Source organism: Gekko japonicus, unplaced genomic scaffold (genome assembly GCF_001447785.1).
Source record: "Gekko japonicus isolate JY-2015 unplaced genomic scaffold, Gekko_japonicus_V1.1 scaffold92, whole genome shotgun sequence".
Classification (NCBI taxonomy): domain Eukaryota; kingdom Metazoa; phylum Chordata; class Lepidosauria; order Squamata; family Gekkonidae; genus Gekko; species Gekko japonicus.
The window spans coordinates 1,383,297-1,406,734 of NW_015169780.1; the positions used below are offsets into that span (position 1 = coordinate 1,383,297).

General features: G+C 40.2%; 1 protein-coding gene across 1 annotated transcript in view; it reads left to right on the forward strand.

Annotated features, from left to right (window-relative positions):
- The window catches only part of LAMA2 (laminin subunit alpha 2), a 755,002-nt gene that overhangs the window by 253,815 nt on the left and 477,749 nt on the right, over positions 1 to 23,438 (forward strand). The window contains exons 5-7 of the mRNA XM_015416769.1: positions 10,218 to 10,397; positions 14,715 to 14,804; positions 19,178 to 19,295. Of these exons, the coding sequence (XP_015272255.1) occupies positions 10,218 to 10,397; positions 14,715 to 14,804; positions 19,178 to 19,295 (388 nt within the window). The remainder of the gene's footprint in view (positions 1 to 10,217; positions 10,398 to 14,714; positions 14,805 to 19,177; positions 19,296 to 23,438) is intronic.

Genomic DNA, 23,438 nt, shown 5'->3' on the forward strand with positions numbered 1-23,438 from the left:
AAATAATCAGATTGTCATTGTCCATTATGTGCTACATAGCAGACCAGGTGAATAGTTCATGATCTTCATAAGCATTACTAGTCACAAAGGGAAGAAACTAGTCACAGAGGAAAGAGTACATTAGAAAACAGAATCAAGGCCTACAGTCATGTTGACAAAACCTTTAGTGGCCTGACAAATGCCAAGCTTTATATTTGAAGTTCCCAGTCAGTGCAGATATTTCATATGTTTATATCAGAAATACACAATCTCCCAGTGGATTTTACGAAAGGATTTCAGCAATGTGTTGAATTCACTTCCTTCTTAGATATTAAAGGTGATGAAAGCAAATGTGTTTGGATTTGCTGTGTTATCACAGAATCGAATGTGATAGAATGTTTCCCAAATGCTGAAACTACAGTTCTATTTGTCACTAATGTTCACGGACTATAGCAGAGGACATTCCTACTGTCGTCTAACAAGGGATGAAGAATGTCCTTTCTTTCAACATGACTTAAGAACATCACACTGCTTCATCCCTCCTGAGCACTGATAGTGACTTTGTTAAATCACTGAATTAGATATCATTTAGAACTGTGCCACAGCCAAAGCCAGGAATTTTTTTTAAAAGTTAAAAAAATGAGTGCAGTGAATGAGTTATGTTTGAAGATTTTCTCTTTGATTTGAATACATTTGTTAATTGTTAAATTTTAGATAATTTATTTGATTTTTTTTGCAATATATAGTAAATATACAAAAAATCAAGTCAAAAACTCATTACAATAAAATCATGTTAAAATCATAAAAACAATAAACAATAAAATTGGTAGTAGCAATATAAATTGGTGGAATCAGATGGGCTCTTTCAACAGGTTGGGAACTAAAGCCGGGAGGCCAACTGAGGTGGATGCCCACCACCTCAACTGAAGGCCTGGTGGAACAGCTCCCTTTTGCAGGCCTTGTGGAATGATAAAAGGTCTTGCAGGTGCCTGATCTCCAGTGGGAACTGATTCCACCAAGCCGGGGCCCAGGGCAGAAAAAAGCACTGGCCCTGGATGAAGCTAAATGGATAACCAGAAAATGTTGATCCTGTGAGCGCAAGGCTCTTTGAGGCACATATGGGAAGAGGTGGTCCTTCAGATATGTTGGTCCCAGGCCACAGAAGGCTTTAAAGGTTAGTACCAACACCTTGAAATGGACCCGGATTAAATTGGTAGCCAGTGCACATGGCACAATACCGGCTGAATGCATGCCCGCACAGGCGATGCTGTCAGCAGGCATGCCACTGCATTATGGACTACTTAGAGTTTCCGGTTCAGTCTCAAGAGCAAGGCTGCATAAAGCGAGTTACAGTAATCAAGCCTGGAAGTGACCATTGCATGGGTCACTGTAGCCAAGTCTTGGGGGGAGAGGTAAGGGGCCAATTGCCTGATCTGTGGGAGATAGAAAAAGGCATATCTGGCAACTGTGGTGACCTGGGACTCCATAGAAAGTGAGGCATCCAGGATCACCCCCAGGCTCCTCACCTTCTGGGCCAGTGCAAGTGGCACACCATCCAGGGTGGGCAGCCCAATCCCCGTCCTAACTCCCCCCCAGTTACAGGACCTCCATCTTCATTGGACTGCATTTCAACCAGCTCTGCTGCAACCAACCAGCCATGGTCTCCAGTGCCTCAGTCAGAATCTCTGGGGCGGAGTCTAGGCAGCCATCCAATAACAGAGTTGGGTGTCGTCTGCGTATTGATGACACCTTAACCCAAACCCATGGACCAACTGGGCAAGGGGGCACATGTAGATGTTAAACAACATTGGTGAGAGGATCACTCCCTACGACACACCACATTCAGGTAGGTGTTGCAGGGAGACCCTCTCACCAAGCACCACCCTCTGTCCCCAACCATGGAGAAAGGAGGAAAACCACTGAAGTGCAGTCCCTTGAACCCCGGGGTCGGCGAGGCTGTGGATCATAAGATCATAGTTGACTGTGTTGAACGCTACCGTCAAATCTAGCAATAACAGCAGCACCGCCCCGCCCCGATCCAGGTGCCTCCAGAGGTCATCTGTAAGGGCGACCAGTGCCATCTCTGTCCCATGACCAGGATGGAAACCAGACTGGAAGGGGTCAAGGATAGATGCATCATCCAAGAAAGCCTGGACTTGTTCAGCCAGTTCAGCCACCACTTTCTCAACCAAAGCTCACTCTAAGCAATGGAGTCTTGTGAATAAAAATTCCACTTTATGAGCTACTGGCATTAAAGTTGTGAGTGAGCAATTTGGCTACTACATAAATTCGTTTGCTCTGGAGTCATCCTTCCTGAGCTAAGACAAAAACGTGTGAGCCAGAGGCTAAAAAACTGTGAGCTAGCTCACACTAACTCAGCTTAGAGGGAACACTGCCCTCAACTACCTTATCCTGAAACAATAAATTTGAAACTGGGTGGTAGTTGGCTAAGACTATTGGGTTCAGAGTTGCTTTCTTTAAGAGCGGACGAAGCACTGCCTCCTTTAACCCCATTGGGAAGGTCCCAGATGAAAGGGACAGATTGATGGTATCTCCCGGGGGTGTGTGTGTGTGGATACCATCCCTGCAGGCCTTAACCAGTCAGGATGGAAATGGGTCAAGGAGGCAAGTGGTTGGCCTCACAGCTGCCAGGACCTTTTTGACATCTTCCTGAGAGAGCCAGCGGAAATGGTCCAATGTATGACCTGAAGGTGGACAAGGGGCTTCCAGTTCCTTTACTGTATCAATAGTGGTCAGGAGATACTGGTGGAGTGACAAGACTTTATCAGTGTTATCTCCCATATCCCTACCAACAGTCCTCCTGCTGGTTGCCAGGCAATGGACCTGAAGGTTGCCAGGCACTGCCCAAACCTTGCCCAAACCCTGCCCTCCATAGGCTACCCAGGTGTACATTTTTTTAAATACATGAGTGAATAAACGCCCAGTCTTCTCACTTGTTCTACACTCACGCTTCCCTTACCACCATGGCTTAGCCTGGTCACCTCTATCTTTCCTTACCTTCCTTCACTTTCATCTGTTTGCTGAAGCTGTCTATCCTCCTCCTTTCAACCATCCAAAATTCTCCCTGTCTAGACATGAATCCTATTCCGATACCCCCTTTCTCTGCCATCCTTTTCCCTCATCCCCCTCCCCATACCATTCTGTCTAAAGCAACTTCTTTTCCTCTTACCAAGGGACACTGTACATGAAACTAAACACAAGTCGATTCTATTGGATTAGCTGTGGGTGGGCACATTTGGATACAACTCCTGTTCATACCAGGAATGGCTTTGTTTTTATTGTATTTAATTTTGCCTCTTTTACTGCCTTTGTCCCTTTTCATAGCCAGTAAAAGGGATATTATGACTTTAGGACTTAACTTTACTCTTTCCTGTACTTACTCTTTCACTGTAACCTGTACTTGTTCATTTTTAGACAAATAATTTCAAGGCCAGGGTTGGGGACACACTTCTTGTACCCTTCTTGTTTACTGGGTAACAGAAGAAAAGAAATGTGGGTTGTTTCCTAAACTATTCTATGATGAAATGGTTTGCCAAACTATTCATGCTAAAGAAGTTTGATTATCTGGTGCCTTGTATTTTAACTAACCTGAAAACTGGTTCCCTGAAAATACATCTTACTGCTTTCACTTTTGATTATTCTAATATTTGGGAATGAATTAGATTTCATAAAATATTTTTTAAAGTTTTTTATTGCACAAATAATCACAAACAGTTAAAATTATGTACAACAAATTAACAGAAACTATAAAGAAATAATATCTAATTTCAAATACTTATATTATTTCTATTATACTTTAAAAATTAAAAATTGAAACTAATCTATATAGATCCGATATTTTAAAAAATTTCACCATGTTGTTCTAAATAGTTCAGTATAGGGTACCAAATAGACTCAAAATCTGATTTATACTTCTCTACAGATTTAAAATCCAAACTGTTCAGTTATCTTTGCCATTATGTAATGTTCCCATAATTTCCTATGCCATAAAGAGAGCGGAGGAGCTATTGGACTTTTCCAGCAATGGGCTATGGTCATTTTGGCTATTCTCAGTAATATTGTGATTGTTACTCTTCGTTGATATGGGCAAATTTTGTCTATCTTATAACTTAAAAATAAAGATTCAAGTGTCAGGTCAAGAGTATGACCTGTAATTAGAGCTATTTTTTGTATAATTATATTCAAATTTTTCAAATTATATCACACTCCATCCAACAGGGGATATAGGAACCTATACATCCACATTGCTTCAAACAATATGGGCTAATATCAGTATTTAGATAAGAAAGCTTTTTAGGTGTATAATACCATCTAGTAAGAATCTTAAATGTCTGAAGCTTTATTGATAAAACTGATTATTTATAATCTATAGATGCCCATAATTTTCCCCAGATCTCTTCATTTAAAGTGATTTTACAGTCTTTCTGCCATTTCTCCTGGTATGATAACCTGCCTGTTGACTAAGTATTATCATTTTATACAATTTAGAAACTAAGCCTTTTTTATTGGACTCACAGATCTCATAAAATATTAAAGATGCCTAAATTTTCCAAAAAAATCTAGCTTGTTCACTTATAGTAATGTAAGAATAAAAACCTTCTACTGTGCTATGAAATATGATGCCCACTTGTAAGCTTTTTAAAAAATGAAATTTAGATTTCTGTATTTTAAGACATGCATGCACTTCTATTTAAACTTATGCACCATATGGTAAGTTCTTGGAGGATTTAACAAAACATTTTGTTTTTCCTACTCACAGTTTTGGTATCTGAAGTTAGATACTTGGCCAGAAAATCCACAGTGCGTAGTCATTCCCAAGACATTTTAGACACACACACACACACACACACACACAATTCCAGCTCTTTAGCAATGTTGCACAAAGTGTTCTTTTCTGAACAAAGGAGGGTATGCAATGCTGTCTTGTCTTGGAGGGTATGCAGTGCTGTCTATTCAAAGTTGTTTAAACTGGTGAATATTTTCATTTTGCTGTGAAAGCTTAGTATCTCAAAAATGATAAATTCTTTCAAAGGCCACTTAGGGCTGGGCATAGCAAAATTTTAATAGGGGAGGGTACCAATTTGAGTTATGTGTAATGCATTTCTAATAGTGTATCACTTGAGAACAGTTTGTTTAATTTTCCCCCCGAACAAGAACCAAGTCTTTTATCCAAAAAATTGGTCCAAAACTTGGAAATCCCTTTGGCTCTACTAACCAAGTCCACATCCAGAACGCTTGCACAGCTGAGATGAATGGCCTTCCCAGAATTTATTTATTTATTTATTTTATGATATTTATACCCCGCCCTCCCCGCGAACGGGCTCAGAATGGATGCTTGCTTCCAGGGATGCCCAGAGCATTATCATCACAAACATTTCTGCCCCCCAAACTGTTGCAGCCATACTTGATAGGCAGCTCTTCCGCAACCAATGACACATAATTGCAAAGTTTCAGCGTGGCAGTTGTAGCCATGTTGTTGAACACTGAACAAGCCATGGTGTGCTTACCAGCAACGATACAAAATGTTCACCTAACAAGAGGCAATATGCTGTGGTAACTAGATGAGTCTCACTTGTTTTTGTGATATTTTGTCGGTATCCAGGTGCCAAGACAGATGATGAAGCTGAGTATGCACAAGGAGAGGTGGTTATGTTCAAATCGCCCATGTATTTTAAGATGATGTAGTAACTGTCATTGGTTTCAGCTTTCATTGTGCCCAAGACAAAACATGAATCATCTTGAAAGTTCTGTATCATCTCGTCGCTGATGAGCAATGCTTCCTCTAAGCTGTGGAGTCTTGTGAGCAAAAATTCTACTTTATGAGCTACTGGCATTAAAGTTGTGAGTGAGCAATTTGGCTGCTGCATAAATTAGTTTGTTCTGGAGCCATCCTTCCTGAGCTAAGACAAAAATGTGTGAGCCGGAGGCTAAAAAACTGTGAGCTAGCTCACACTAACCAAGCTTAGAGGGAACACTGCTGATGAGGACATGTATCTCCTTGGGACCTCGTTTGTAGATCTGGCTTATCTGTTGTGAGGAAATCCTGAAGAATTTGGCTGTTTACTATATGCTTTAAACTCCAAGATGCCTCTTACAAAGATGTGCCCATTAATAAGAAGTGTCTAAAGTAAGGGAAGGGCTAGTCCCAGATAACAACCACATAGCAACATAAAGAACAATCTGCTTACCTGATAAATAAGAAGTTCATACAACTTGGTGTTAAATCACTTCTGATGAAGTCTTCCCTTGAAACAAAGTTGAAGCCGGACTCCTCGTAAATCTTTGGAAATCTTTAATCTTTGGAAATTTGTGGACTTGAATTTTTGTATTGTACCATTCTGGACTTCATATCTGATACTGTAATCTTTGGACTTACATTTTTGAATGGTACCATTTTGGATTTTGCATATTAAGTATTATTTGATGTATTTTCTCAATATATTCCTCTGCATTGGTAGCGACTTCCCCAGTTTGTGTTTATTGGTCGAATCCTCACTCTGCCATGGAAGCTTGCTGGGCGACCTTGGGCCAGCCACACACTCTCAGTGAAATCTACCTCGCAGGGTTGTTGTGAGGATCAAATGGTTGTTTTTGTGATATCTTCCTCATAGTGAACTCTGTACTGATGCAATATACCTGAATAAACACTGAAGTCCTCCTTGAGGGATCCCAAACAAACTCTACAGTAATTAGCTGTGTCGGGTTTGCCCTGGGATCAGTTATACCCACAGACATTGGAATATCAATGTCAAATATTCTATCTCCTGGTCTATTCCGCCTCCAGCCTTCAAGCTACCGATGCTCAGTGAACACTGATGCTCAGTGTATATTTCTTGTCCACCTTTCTCAAAGAATAGAACCATTGCAGGTTGCAAATCATAAAACCAGTTAAAAATAATAGAAAGCACAACGGTAGCCCATAATTAAAGCCAAATGCAAGCAATTTAAAAACATATCACACCAAAGTCTTTTGATAAACGTCATTAGTTTTCTTCAGTAGGCTATCAGCATCAGAATTAAGTGTGCCTCCTGAGAAGCTGTGGCACCACAACAGAAAAAAGCCCTACTCCTTGTGATTTCTAACATAATTTCTACAACTGGTGCTGTGCAAAACAGGCCTTTTCTAGATTACCTTAAGAATGTGAAATGCTTTAGAATTTTATTTACAGGTATGTTTATAATGTACCTCCTATTTTGTATTGGGTATAAACTTGTATCTATATGGCTGTACTATCTTTGGATTATGTGTGTTAACTGAAACATATTGATTAAAAATCTTCACTGTGCTACTGTGTGTATGCAAGAAAATATTTTTTTAAATGTTCATTTTAAAAGGCATCCTGTTTAACAGAGCTTCTTCCTGAAATGTTGAAGAGGTAAAATAAGACTTACAACCTTACTGCCTGGTATTTTGTGGTTGGCTATCTCCTGCAGCAGCCATTTTATGGTTGGCTCCACCTCCTGTAGCAGTGATTTTGTTGTTGCACTCAGTACTCTGTATCAGAATTTCAAAAATACACACAGGTTCAAAAAGGTTGGGGACCCCTGCCCTAGAATAACCCAATATGCATGAATAGAGCAGGTGTGTAGCTACATCGAGGCATTTCAGGGCAACACCCCCTCACTTATTAGCTACTCCCCACTGCCACCAGCCTCTCCAGTGCCTGCCTGCCACACCCATCCCCTGCCGCCCGCCTGCTCATCCTCTGTGTCATGCTGGGAATGGCTGCCTGCAAGGCCGGGCATGCTGTCTAAAGGGCAGCCAGTGGGCTGGAGGCAGGGAGGAACGAGAGGCGTGCATCAGGAAGAGGGAGAAGAGGCACAGAGCTGGAGCTGCATTTCCAAAGAGCAGCTGGCGGGCTGGAGGCAGGGAGGGAGGAGAGGCACTTCCCTGCCTTCCAGCTAGCCACACACGCTCCCCTGTGGCTGCAGCCCTGGGTGGAGGTGAGTGGTCAAGGCAGCCTGCCACCACTCCTGTGCCCCAGTGCCCCAGCCCTGCCACACCATCCAGGAATTCCTGGCTACGCCCCTAGAATAGAATATGTACCAATAGAAAGGAAACGATGAAGAATAAAAAAACAAGTGCATTGTAACAGCATAATTCTATTGCTTGCAGAAACATATGAATAGTATCAAATTACAGTCTTGACATTGCACCTGAACTACAGTGAGAGATGCCCTCTCTGTCCACTCATTGGAACTGGAAACCCACATCAGGGATCAGTTATATACACATAAGAGAAACATCAGGTGACTCTTTAAAAAAAAAACACCCAACAACCCTGCCACTTATGAGGTAACTTGCAAAATGAGGGTGCTGTATCCTGAAGTCACCTTGTGCATTCTGGAATGCCACCTAGCATATTTATGAGTTTGCAGCTATGTATAATATATATACAATATACAATACCCTATATAGCATTTAGAATTCCTAATAAAGATTCCTTTCTTAACACATTCATCATTAATTATTTAACAAATTATTACATTATGCTTCATTGATTGTTAATGAGTGTAAAGCTGAACTACTTAAAATGCAGTAAAATGTCAAGAGCTTTTCATGTCATATTCTACTTCAACTAACTCAGTTCCCATAGGAATATAAGCAAATGTCAACTTAATGAATTGTTTAGCAAATACTCTTATATGCTGGACAACTACACCTCACCCTTGTTAAACAAAACTTCTCCTTTTTCAATACATCACTTCCTTTATCCACTTTCACCTGAAACTTAAAATTGCTTCTTTCATATATCCTTTTATTTCCTACAGCAGTGCAATTCTTGTATTTGTCATTTTTGGATGAAAAGTAATTTGTCAAAGGCATTGTCTTCTGTAAGATATTTAAAGAGATTGTTCATTGTCAAAGCAGTGGTTATTAATAAATCACAGTGTAATATGAAATTCAATTCCCTTGAAGTATATTTGTCATTCAATTTTTTTCCATTTTCTCTCTTACTGTTGAAGCTAAAACAAAGCATTATATCAGGCTGAAGCTTTCAATGATAATTATGCATGCTGGAACCAGCAGAGGTTTAAGAAAACACACATGATATATTGCAACACTGTGCAATAATTGTGTGTGTGTATTTGTGTGTGTGTGTGCGCATATTGTACTGGGATTTTTCTGAAATTGTAATTCAGTAAATTTTCCCCATCTGGAAAACAGGAAGTCCCTCCATTAAAGGTCATGTCCACATGACATCATGCTCATTCTGAGCATCAAGATAAAGGAAAAGGCAGCCCTTCAAAATAACATGTAAAAAAGTGCAATAGCACAAAGGGGGGGGGGAACTGCCCACCAGTGGTGAGAAATGAAAGTCTATTTAGAACTGAATGGCTTCATTCAAAGTCATCCAGAAGTCAAAAAGTTCTTTTGTATTTTTCTCATTCATGTTTTCTTGCAAGTAGTGATTGGATTTACTTGTATCCTGAAATAAATATTTCTCCTATCTAATTAAATATGTTTTCTACGTAGACCTATTCATTTAAGCTGTCACTGGTCTGTTTTTATGGTCTATGTTTTTATACTTGGCTGGGTTTTTAATGCTGAATTTTAATTAATATCTTTTAATGCTTATTTGTTTGTAAGCTGCCTCAGGCAGGTTCCTAAAGAGGCTGCATAAATTTTGTCCTGACAGTTCACTATTATTTTGGATATTCAATAAATGTGCAGGAATTTCTTTTAATTGCATGCAAGCCCTGGTTACTCTTTATGGATTTAGGGTGATTTCATGGAGTAATAAAAAAAGCTTTTAGGCAGAAGGGTTACATATTTTCCTTGTTACCTCATTGTGAGACAGCATTTTATTTTGTTTTATATACATGATAAGTTGATGAAAGTTCCTTGACTACCTGACTAATACTAAGATGGAGTCCTCCTACTATACTAGTCTGGACTCTGGATTATAGGATTTCAGGGTGATACTTGTTACCTGCTATTCTCCATACTCCTATATTTATGCAGCAAGATCTCTGGAATTTTTACCTTTTTGTTCGAACAGCTGGTCAACCACCACAATCATCAGAATGCCTAATTTACACAGAAGAATGTTAGAATGGTGAGTGTGAAGAGGAAAAAGACAGAAAAGCAATCTTTTGGGAGAATATCTGTTGTCTGTGCCACTGTTGATGACCTGCATGGCAGTCCTGGTAGTTATAAAAGTATTGAGAATATTCATATAATCTGATCCCTTCAATTTTACTGTGTATTGTAGATTCACACGTCTTTGATCAATGGACGGCCAAGTGCAGATGACCCTTCTCCAGCACTGTTAGAATTTACCTCTGCTCACTATATTCGTATGAGATTTCAGAGGATAAGGACGCTGAATGCTGATTTAATGATGCTTGCATACAGAGATCCCAAAGAAATCGACCCAATAGTTACAAGGAGGGTAAGATCCAGCAAAGTTGATAGATTGTCTGTTTGCAGTTCCTCTTAATGCTATGGCTGATAATGGCTGGGCTTCAAACAAGAATGTGAGACTTTTTGCTTATTTCCCCCACTTCCTCTTGAGAGCCAGTTTGGTGCAGTGGTTAAGTGTGCAGACTCTAATCTGGGAGAACCGGGTTTGATTCCAAGAATGTGAGACTTTTCTTCCTCTTCTTCTTCTTCTTCTTCTTGTCTCATATGGCACTGCTTTAAAAACAGAGGGACATTTCGAGCACAGTTTGTTATATTTCATGTGCCAGGGAGGGGGGTCTGGCTGTTAAAACGAGAAAGGTCAAATATTTCAATGGTACAGAAATCTAAAAGTAGGTGTTTATATCCTATCAAATATTTTGCTTTACCTGCATTAGAGAGCACCATAGAATAGTTTCATTTTAGTTTATTTTGTCTAATTTTTCATTGTTTGGCACAGAAAGGAGATGGGTTTGAAGGAGCCTCTGTCATTTTGTTGTTGTTATTTTGTGTTTTAAAACATGGGCACTCATTTCCCAGAATTTCCCAGGATTGTGGAACTACTTCCCTCTGCCTAGTGTTTATGGTGTCAATGGATGGTGTGAAAACAGGGAGAAACTCTCTCTCTCTCAGATTCTTCAAAGTTCTGCAGAATTCAGTTGAAGATCACTAGAGCAAAACTCCTTGTTTATAGGCAGAATGAGCAGACTAGGATTAGCAGTTCGGAACAGACTAGTTATCACTAGTTTAAAGCATGATGAAAAGTGGACTTTTCAAGCATTTCTGTGCCCATTTTTTGGGATTTAACTCATTTTGGTGATTATGAATATGCAATCAGAAAATGGTAGTTATTCCAGGTGAATTCACAGAGTCCAAATAAACTATCGTTTGTTCACATGGCACAGGTGACTCTCGTCATCCTATAGTATTGAAACTATTCTTGACTCTGCTCACTCATTTGTTCTGTTTTGTAGAATATGGGGAAAGTAAGGTCTCACTTGGTAGTTAAGAGCTGCAGAATGTTGATTCATATGATATCTCAAGGATTGCAATTAGAAAATTTCTCATCGTTCTCATGATGCTTTTCCTTATATGTGTTGCTTCATTTAACCTTCCCTATATCTCACTGCCATGAACATTTCATACAGTGTAAACCCACTAACTTCAAATTATCTATTGTCTTCACTGTGGTATATGTGTGCTTTTAAATGTTGCCAGAAATTGTAAGGAAAAAACCCAAAAATGTTGGCTGCAGTTACACATAACTCCAACAACTTCTTTTTGTGACATTTTTTGTCTCTGCTTAATAAAGGGACATATGTATAATGATTGCATTACAGGCACTTTTATAACTACTTTAAGCACATTTGATTTAAAAATCATAAAATAAGTAGATTTTTTAAAAAAACATGAATTCTGCTGGGACTTCTTGTGCAGTTTTCACTATTGCAGTTCTTATGGTAAAGGAGAAAGCCATTTCTTAGTTTTAAATACAATTTGCTCATCAAATTGCCTTAAGTGCAGTGCTGGTTCCAGATTTTGGAAGGGCCTGGGCAGACAGTACACAGAACCCCATTATACCTACCAACAGCCCCCCCTTCATGCCCCCTTTCCACTCATCCACCTGTGTGTGTTCCCACTTGACTATGAATCCTTCCCCTTCTCACAAGCCATCTCACCACCTTCAGTCAGTACCTGCATCACTTTCATGCCCTTTCCCCAACAGCACTGGCTAGTGTGTGCAACTGCTATGGCCATCAGACAGAACTGCCACTGTGCATTACCTGCATGCACTTCCCTATCAATTCTGGGAAGCTGGCAGCATGTGTGGAGGAGTGCTTGCAAGCCAAGCAAATGGGCAGGGACAGAGGAGGTGAATGGGGGGGGCTGTGACAGTGGGCCCCGCCAGTAGCCCTGAGCCCTGGCAGCTGCCCCTCTTCAGGGTATGCTGATGCTGTCATATGAATGATATAAATATGGGATGTAAATTCTCTAAATAAATAAACCAGCTGAGAATCACAGAGAAATATCCAACAATCTGCAAGGTTTCCAAATGAGCATGTAAAAGTTTCTTTGGACAGCAGCATTGAATGCAGGAATATAGCCTTGCTTAGTTCTAAGGGATGTTTTGCATTTTTTCGTATTTGTTTTTCAATTTGTTTTAGTTTGAAATGTTTAATTATTTTTTTATTATTACAGTTATAGAAGGTTCTTGTTTGTTCCATTGGTCTCAACAGGAAACATTTCTGGCTGCACATTTTTTATGCATCCAATTAAAATGAAATGTTAAGGATTATATTCCTCTCCCTGCCAAATATCAGGCAGAGAGTAGAAAAACCATTCCTGTTTTGTAGGCAAGTAAAATTCTCATTTACACAGCAGGCAAATACAGACTTGACAATACAAGAGAGCAAGTAGTGGAGACAAATAATGTATACTGGGGGGGAAGGGTTTCCTTCATGTATGAGTCCATCCATTCACATCTGCATGGGCTGGGAGGTGATAGTAAATCATGCCTGTTCCTTTGCCTTACTTGTGCACTATAGTAATTAAAACATTTTTATTGTACTCCTACTCCAGTATTGGAAGTAAACATGACTGAGAAACAAATGCTTCAAGCACCTGAGAATAGTGAAGTAAGCTGCAGGGCACTGACATTAGATCCTCTCACCAGCATGCTCTGTTCTTATTTAAAAACAGATCATCCATGCCCCTTTCTTTACCTCACAGCACTGTTGTGAGGATTAGGGTTAGGGAGAGGAAAATAATGTAAGTTGCTTTTGTTGCTGCTGTAGAGACAAGTGGGTATAAATGAACTAAATCATAAATATAGCTGAAGATGCAAGGCAGATAAAAGGTGGGTGGGTAGATGGCTGAGAAGGAGAGAATGAGGTAGGGGAAGGGAAGATGATGGAAGACAGGCAGAAATAAATGTAGGTTGGCTGTTGGGTGGGAAGGAGAGAAGGAAGCAGGAAAAGAGGCTATGGGAGCTTTCAGAGAAGGGAAAGAGGAAATAGTGGAGGAATGGGAAATTAGATGCCTCCTACAAGTCGTTGGAGGTTCTCACTTGTTGATAACTGAACTTAGGTGTTCTGGGAACTACAGTTCCTGGAATGTCTTACAATACCCAGAAGACAAGATGGAGGAGTAGCAGGAAGAATAAAAAGAGGCACCTAGTGCATTCTGGGAATATAAATTCCAGAATGCCTGAAATAATTTATCAGGCATTCAGTGCTTTACAGTTGTGAGGTTCACCTCACTTTGAATCCAGGCTTTCCATGTAGTTTAAGATCATTCTCCAAAAGAAAGAGCTATGAAGTTCATCAGCACCTCTGTTATGCTTGGCTTCAGAGGGCAGCAATGTTGATCTGCAGTAGAACACCTACATTCAAGACCAGTAGCACCTTAGAGACCAGCAGAATTTTGGGGATATAAGATTTCAGGTGTCAAAGCTCCCTTCTTCATATTTGACAAAGGGAGTATTTGACAAAGGGAAGGCTTTCACAGCCACAGTTCATTAGTTGTAGATTTTCTGGGTTGTCTGGCCGTGGTCTTGGCATTGTAGGACCTGACGTTTAGCCAGCAGCTGTGCCTGGCATCTTCAGCGGTATAACACAGAAAGATGGAGTACTCTCTGTGTCAAGATGAGAAGAAAAATGGTAGGCAGGTAATTTATATCTACTCAGGAAGGTGGGGTAGGGCTGAGTCATTATCTTGTAGGCGTTCCCCAGGGTGTGACATGCTAATGAAGGAGCTTTCCTGAGGAGGTTCTTTTGCATATGGACTGGCTGTTGAAATTCTAATCTTATCTGTAGTGCTATTGTAAGATGTAGAGCATTTTTTGTTTTTCAGGACAGGAAACCCTACCCTATTTATTTTTAAACTCTTCGTTCCTGTTGAAATTGTGTTTATGTTTATGAATTTCAATGGTTTCCCTGTGTAATATGACATGGTGATTGGATGTGTTGTCTAGCCTTTCAGTGTCTTGGAATAAGATACTGTGTCCTGTTTGAGTTAGGCTATGTTCAGCCACTACAGATAGGATTAGAATTCCAACAGCCAATCCATATGCAAAAGAACCTCCTCAAGAAAGCTCCTCTATTTACAGTGTAATTCAATATTTTTTTACCTGGTATTAGTATGATGGAAGAGGTGCATATGAAATTAAACATTAATACTCATATTTTCCTATTTATTATCACAAAACTGCTTAAATTATAAAATGGATTACAATTGCATTTTGCAAAATAGTTAAAATTACAGTTGTCTATCTGTTTATTTACTTACTTATTTATGTTTCTATTGGCAGTATTATTATTCTATTAAAGATATCTCCGTTGGTGGAATGTGCATCTGTTATGGCCATGCAAGGGCATGCCCACTGAATCCAGCTACTAATGTATGTATTTTCCTAAACACTTTAAACATTATGTTGCTCTTTTTTTTAAAAAAGGCCTTTTCATTTACTCTAATCTTATGTCTGCCATTCTGAAACAATATTTTGCTTTTTTTAAATGTTCTTTTAAAGATTTGACCAGTTTAATCCTATGAACTTTGAGTTCAATATGACTTATTCATTAATGATTGTATTGCTACTATCATTATCATTATTAGTAATGAAAGTAATAGTAATAATTGTTATAGTCAGATATTTGACTGGTAGATGGTATTCTGAAATTCAAGATCTAGCCAAGTTATTGGGAACTGCAAATGTATTTTTGTGGGATTCTTGCTGTGTATATTGTTGTCTCCTCCTCCTCCTTCTTTTGGCTTCCTTTTAATTCAGTTCTGTGCTCAAAATGTTTACAGTTAAAATCAGTCACAATATTCAGTACAATTTTTCGCCATTGTTCAATGTGAAGAGCTCCATGTTATGGAACAGTAGAGTTTTGGTTTTGGAATGAGGAGAGCTCTTGCTTATTCTGGAGAAATGGCTTCCTTGATTGATGTACTGGTTGATTCATTAATTTTCCATACATTTTCATATTACAAGAATCTTGGAGAATCTTGAAGGTGGGTCATAGGCTATTTTGTGTGAAAAGGATAACCAGTTAATAAACAAAATCAACCATATTGATACCATTCATCGAAAGATAAAATGTGTCAAACATAAAAGACTTTTCTTCTAACAATGGATACACACTTCCCCTTCTGGTCATGCAAGAGGCTGAAATGATTGACAGCCCATGCTACATTTTAAACCATTCTTCTGGATCATCCACACCCTCAGGAATGGTGGGGGGGGGACTGGGGGCTTCTGCAGAAAGTGGGAGGTGTACAGTCCCTAAGTGGAGTTTCACTTGCAGCAGTATGTTCAATCCAATAAATGGCAGATTAGTTTATTGACTGGTAAGTCACTTTACATTTAAGATACACTATGGCTATCCTTACGTATTTTCAATATAGACTCAAATGTTGGGGTTTCAGACAATAATGTGGAAGTAAAAGTAGGACTGGATTTTTTTTTCAGTTCCCTAAGTAAAGTCTGAGCTGATTTAGCATGTTTATTTTTACTTATATTGAATAAACAGATTTAAAAAGTACCTCCTGTTAATTTCATGTCCCTAGAGCAACAAATACTTGAACAGAAATATTTGATTGAGAGGGAGATAAACCAAGTGTGTTTTAAATATTATATTAAAACAAATTCAAAGTTTTATGTAGAAATTATTTTAATTGGAATAATGCTTGTAAAAAACAAAGATGATATAAAGGTACTGACAGCTGTTGACAAAGTAATTTCAGCATTCCAAAAGAACTGTATGTGATGGTTCTAGTAGTCTATTCGTCTCTTTCAAGATAATTCTTGAATCCTATTTCATATCTTTCAGGAGAATTCTTGAGTCCTATTTCAAGAAGACATTGGATCAGCTTAGTTTCAATATTAGTCTCCATAGCATCACTTGCTTTACTGGTTAGGTTCTTACGCAGCTGATGATTACAATATCCCTTCCACCCACATATAAATAAGAATTTTAGCTTCAGTTTTGATTTGACCTGCAGCCAAGTGTATTCATAACTTCATTTTTTTTAAATTTGGAGTATTATATACATTTAAGGTTTAATCCCTCTTTCCCCATTTTCAAATCAACAAAACATACATGTACTTTCTTGCACCACTCTTAGGAATAATCACTTGAAAAACCATTACAAGTCTGAAATTGCCAAGCTTTCCCATTGGCAATGGCATCCATTCATTGTCGTTTACTTTATGTAAAGCACTGGAAATTTCTCTGCCTCACATTTCTGGTTTCTGAATATTCAACGAAAATTGAGAAATCTGCAAAGCAGATTTAAAAAATACATTGACACTTACTTAAGTAGAGCATATTGAACAAATGCTTGTGGCTTATACTTCTAGGTAGGAAAACTGTAAGTTTTACCATAATGTCTAAAATATCTGCTTGATTTTAGACACAAACTGGAAGCCATCATAGAGTAATTAGATTTGACACTGTGGGGAGGGGGGAGGGGAGAGCATGGCTGTGCAGCCCAAATAGTACACCCTTCAGTGTACTTGTTGAAGTGGTCATGGTGAATCATAACCTGCTTTTTTATTTAGGATGACATGTTATTTTAAAACATTTTCCCCATTGTCTGCATTATCTACAACTGAAAAAGAGCTGTTACACACATCCCATTTTTGTGCCATTCTAACCAGAGAAACACTACAGCAGTACTGTGTGTGATCCAGCTGAAATCAAAGACCCATTGATTTCAGTTGGAGAGAACACAAACATACTTAACTTTCTTACTGAGATAAATGGGGTTGCAATAGTTGAATTGTCCGGATTAAGCCTTGTAAACACAAATTCCCTTATCCAGTACTTGGGTAAAATAATATTAGAAAAGAACAATAGAACTTAAAATCTGTCAATATACTAGCAGCAAAAGATTTCCTCTTTATTTCTCATTCATTTTCTAAACCGTGGAGGTATGACATATGCTTGGAAAATGTATTTATTTATACAATTTGAACACCATCAGTAAGCCTTTCATTATATTTATCAATATGTACCTTATACAAACAAATGCTATCCATTTAACAGCTGTCTGCAAATATTTTATGCCTGTTAGTGTGACACTTTCTATGCAGGTAGCTGGAACTGAGTGACAAGCTGGGCAAGTCTGGAGAATTGGGAGTTTACTTGGAATGTATTTTGTTTTCCTTGAGGAGTCAATGACTTAATTAGCTTTTAAGATGCATAGTCAAGTACCTAACAGTTTCATTGTTTTTATAAATCATTCCCAGTAACAGAAACAATAAACATATACAATTTTAAAAGCTCTTTATTATGGGAAATTAATACCTCCATCTTTAGATTCAGCTTCAGCCTGTTCGGTAATTTATTAAATTTACATTCTGCACTTCTTCCTGGACAGATTTTAGTGTCATCCACATGCTGAGGACACCCAGGCCCCAAACTCTGTACTGTCTCTGGATTAGCAGTGGCTTTATCTAAATATTAAATATCATTGGTATTAACAGCTCTGTGGTACTCTGAAGCACAACTCTAAAGACAATAAGCTGGCACCACCAGTGATCACTTTTATGGTTGGATCAATTAGAAGACATTTCCATTAGTAGAATGAGACTTTCTCATATCCCCCACCTTGCTGCAGGCCAAAGAGCTCCTCAAGATGCTGCTGTTGGGGGGAGAGAACCTCCAGAAACAACATGAGTGGTGAATCTGCAAAACGAGGGATTCAGGGGGGAAAAAGTTAGTGGAAATATACTGCTAGATTGAACCTTTTTTAAAAAAGTTATCTAGATAGGAGTGAAATTACTGGAACACCAGTTCCATACATCCCAACTAGATGTCATTCATTTTTTTTAAAAAAAAATGGTGTAATCCACAGTATCAAACTACTGAAAGTTCCAGCCAAGCAGCTTTCATAAAGCAATGCAGTGACACGAGTATTATCTTACATTCCGTATCAGGTTATGTGTGAAAAATTGTGCATTCTCTCTGTTGGCAGCGGCATATGGCCTGGTGTTGATAAGAAAATAAGAAGAGCCTTGCTGGATCAGACCATCTAGTCCAGCATCCTGTCTCACACAGTGACCAACCAGTTTCTCTGGAAAGCCAACAGGAGGGCATAGAGGCTGAGGCCTTCCCCTAAAGTTGCCTCCCGGCTCTGGGAATCAGAGTTGTGTATCTCTGAATGTGGAGGTTCCCCTCAGTCACCATGGCTAGTAGCCACTGATAGATTTACCCACTATGAATCTATATAATCCACTTTTAAAGCAGTGTATTCCTGTGGCCTTCACAAATTTCACATCTGTGTAAAGTATTATTTCCTTTTGATCTGAAGCATAGTGCTTCAGCTCTGCACACAACGTATGTACATTCAAGTATGACCTGTATGGTATGGCTGCTGTTTCAGCTCAGTCCAGTCTTTCTCTATGCCCAAGTGGTAAACTTTCCAATTGAGAACAACATGGGATTGGTGGATTATATTCTGTTTGCTCAAACTGTGACCACACAACCATTGAAACTGAGGCTGCCATAGGATAGACAAGAAGAGGCTTCACACCCCCTTACTTCACACCTCCATGTCCTGTATCCTTTAATTGGCCCGATTTAAGTTGAGAGACTTATTCTTTTTACAAAGACCTATCTAATCCATCTGTGTACATGGGCACTATCTGTGATTTTGTTTTTACACACTTATGAGTACATGTGTATGTTGGGTAGATGGATGGACAGATAAACAATTTGCATTTGTAAGCTGTGCTAGTTTTTTAACTTTCTATTACACTTAATCTAGAGATCATCATGTGCATGTGAACACAACACATGTGGAGAAAGCTGTGATCGGTGCTGCCCTGGATTTAATCAGAAGCCTTGGCGAGCTGGGACCTTCCTTGTGAAGCATGAGTGTGAAGGTAACTGAAAGTTTATGCCCAATGCTATTTACAGCATTTGTCAAAAATAATCTGCATAGTTATCATCATATCCAGATTTAGCCCTATAAACTGCCTTGATGGAAGACTGTCCAGCATCTATATGCCAGCTGCTTTGGGCTCCCTGGAGAAGGAGAAAAGTGTAAATGCCCAAAATGAACAGCAATCATTATCAATATCACCTCTGACAGGGTACTCTGATAGTATAAATTTAAAAATCATTTGCAATTTCCTGGAGTTCTCTGGGTATACTCTTTTCTTTAGGAATATAGGGCACTATTTGTTAGCAATAAAGTGTGGTTTTCTCTGTGGAAGGGGGATGCTGCTTACAGAATAAAGTTCACATGTGTCTTCTAGCTTTAAAAAGAAATATAAGTCCTTTATTGTAAAGATATTCTATGTTTTGATAGGAAAAGCAGGATAGGCATTCTGTCTAGAGCCAGTTTGGTGTAGTGCTTAAGGGCAGCAGGACTCTAAGGAGGAGAACCAGGTTTGATTCGCTACTCCTCCACATGAAGCCAGCTGGGTAACCTTGGGTCAGTCACAGCTCTCTTAGAGAACATAAGGGCTGATTTCGCACTAGAGCTGCCTCGCTGTTGCGCTGCTGTTCGCCCCGGTTCTATTGGTCAATTTCACACCCGAAGCCGCACAGCTTATTTTGACAATAGTTATTGTTATGAAATGTGGCACTTTTCAGAACCTTGGCTGGATTGTGTCCTTTGCCCAATTTCCTCCACAGTTTTGTTGATCCTCAAAAAACAGGATCAGGAAACTGCGGGGGAAATCGGGTGAAGCCGCAGGTCAAAATCAGCCGCACAGCTTCGGGTGTGAAATTGACCAATAGAACTGGGGCAAACGGTGGTGCAACAGCGAGGTAGCTCTAGTGCGAAATCAGCCAAAAACATAAGAGAAGCCAATGTTGGATCAGGCCAATGGCCCATCCAGTCCAACACTCTGTCACACAGTGTCCAAAAATACCAGGTGCCATCAGGAGGTCCAGCAGTGGGGCCAGGACACTAGAAGCCCTCCCACTGTTGCCCCCCCCAAGCACCAAGAATACAGTGCATCACTTGCCCCAGACCAAGAGTTCCTATCTATACCTTGTGGCTAATAGCCACTGATGGACTTCTGCTCCATATGTTTATCTAATTCCCTCTTGAAGCCTCTTGAACATGCTTGTAGCTGCCACCACCTCCTGTGGCAGTGAATTCCATGTGTTAGTCACTCTTTGGGTGAAGAAGTACTTCCTTTTATCTGTTCTAACCCAACTGCTCAGCAATTTCATTGAGTTCTTGTATTGTGAGAAAGGGAGAAAAGTACTTCTTTCTCTACCTGCTCTATCCCATGCATAATCTTGTAGACCTCAATCATGTCACCCCCCAGTCATCATTTCTCCAAGCTAAAGAGCCCCAAGCGCTTTAACCTTTCTTCACAGGGAAAGTGTTCCAATCCTTTTATCATTCTAGTTGCCCTTTTCTGCACTTTTTGTAATGCTATAATATCCTTTTTGAGGTGTGGTGACCAGAACTATACACAATATTCTAAACTCTCTCAGCCCCAACTACCTCACATGGTGTCTGTTGTGGGGAGAGGAAGGAAAGGTGATTGTAAGCTGCTCCAAGACTCCTCCTCCTCCTTCTTCCTGTCAACACAAGGATGGAGAGAGAGTGCAGAAAGCACCTTTTGCCCTCATAGCAGTTAGGGAGAGAAGCATGAGGAATTAACTGGAAGGAAGGAACCACTATGAGCAGCATTCTGAGTATACAAAGAGACAGTAGGGCTGTTGTCGCACACACTAAATAATTCACTTTCAATCCACTTTCAGTGCACTTTACAACTAGATTTTACTGTGTGAACTGGCAAAATCCAGTTGGAAAGTGCATTGAAAGTGGATTATTTAGTGTGTTTGACTGTAGCCTAGCAGAGCAGATGAAGGGATACAGGAAATTATCTTTCTAGCCTGGCTGGCTCTTCTGCCTTCTCTGAAGCACTGGTGTGCTCTGTGCAAAGGAGCATTGCACAGCCCTCCACTTTCAACACTATTAAGTCCCTTTAATGTTGATGGGAGAGACTTACGCATGTCAGTAGTTATTGCTATGAAATGTGGCACTTTTCAGAACCTTGGCTGGATTGTGTCCTTTAAGGCTTGCTTGAATTTTTATGCTTACATATCAAAGTTTCCTAATGAATGCAACTTAGTTTATGCATTGATTGTACACACAGTATTTCAAAAGTAGATATCGTTGGGTTCAACTACTGAAACATAAACAAATAAGACTCATCTGAGCCTTACCCCGTATCTGCCTTTGTGGGCTCTGGGCATGGGGGGAGAAGCAGGCAGCGGCCATGCAGTTGGCATTCTTCATGCTGCATGGCCAAAGCAGTGGATGAGTCCAGGGGCTGTGGGAGAACACCCCCTGTGTGTGGGGGCTCATGCCAGGGGAGGCAGGGCAGAGGGTGGTCTTCAGGACCTTGCCTGCCCTTCCCTGCCCCTATTTAAGAATGCTGACTCCTGGAACTCAGCCCTGATTTTTCATGTATTTTTCCACCCACTCTCCCTGTGCTTTGGTTGTTATGGATCTTGTTACTCTTTATGATTGTCATTTTATTGTCACAGCTCGGGAAGTTTGGGCATTGGGCAGATCATTTCAGTTGGAGAGGTGGTACCTGCATGCTCACATCTCACATTTGGGGACTCCCTTAAGGGGTCTTCGGGTGGAGCAATTCAGCAGCATACCCAGCTGAGGAACTGTTGGCAGGGCTTTCACCACCGCATGGCTCCTGGGGTTTGCCAGTCTTCAGTTACACCCCCTAGCAGGCAAGCTGGGGGTGTGGGGTTCATCAGATGGTAGGCGGGTCACTATGCAGGAAACGTCTCCATGCTGTGCCAATGCTCCTGTGTTGTATTCAGTAAATCTGTGGCCTTTTAAATTCTCCAAGCACCTGTTGTCTGGTTGTTTCATCCCGTGCCTTCGCTCCCTTTTATGTCTGTGGGTCCACAATGGCCTTATATTGTCTATTGTTTTCATGAGCCATTTGTGCACTTTAAAAAATACTGTAGCTTTGATGCAAACTAGCCACTCACAGACCTCTGGCTGGTGGCAGAATCAGAGGATCCTCCTTTGACTTCAACCATCCCTGAGCAACTGGCAGTTGGATCAGAGAACTTCCTGGCAGGAGGGTAGAAACAAGATCCCTGCAGGTCCTCAGTCTCTGACTTCCATGAACAGAAGGAGTATAATCTTTTTCTGGTCTTTAAAACAGAAGGAGTATAACCTTCCTCTGGCCCTTGAGTCTAAACTCCATCTCTGCAATCACAGAGCAAAGTACAACGACTGAGAGAGGGATTGAAAATTGGCTCATAGGCACCCAGATTGTTGCGCAGAGCGTGTGTAGTGGTCCACAGACCAGTCTAAGCCAAGGCAGCACCTTAGCAGACTTCCCAGCCTCCCAGCTCTTACCAGTTCTTTGCTGTTCTGCCCCTCTATAGTAACCACACTGCACAGTCCAGTGGTACACTATATACAAGGGTTTATTCACAGAATATACAGTCAAAATGCTTCGCCAGACGCTTGTTACCTCCGAAGAGAACGTACATGGCTTCTGTACAGACTTATATACATAGTAGCACCAATCAGCAACAAGCTGAGTCATGGTGACTGCACACTGTCCAGTGCCAGCCATAACCGGTCAGAACTAGTTTATCTGTCCACCTGCTGACAGGTAGCTGTCACTGAACTGTCAGCTAGATCATACTGATCTTCCTGCTGTCAGATTAACTTCCAACACTCCCCCTTAAGCTGCAGTAGGAAGGATCATGTTGAGTCTCCCCCTAAGGTTCAAGAATTGTACTTCATTCAAGCCCTTAGTAAACATATCAGCGACATTTACAGTTGATTTACAATGTTTGATAGCAATCAGTTTCCTCCGTACAATGTCACTGAACTGTCAGCTAGATCATACTGATCTTCCTGCTGTCAGATTAACTTCCAACACAGATGCTACAGTGTCTAATAAGCATTTCTATGATTCACAAGCCTTTATTTTAATTAATTTTTTGAGATTTGGTAGGGACGGTCCTCTGTAGAGGTCTTCTGTAAAGGCAGCCAGAGTCCAAGATCGGAA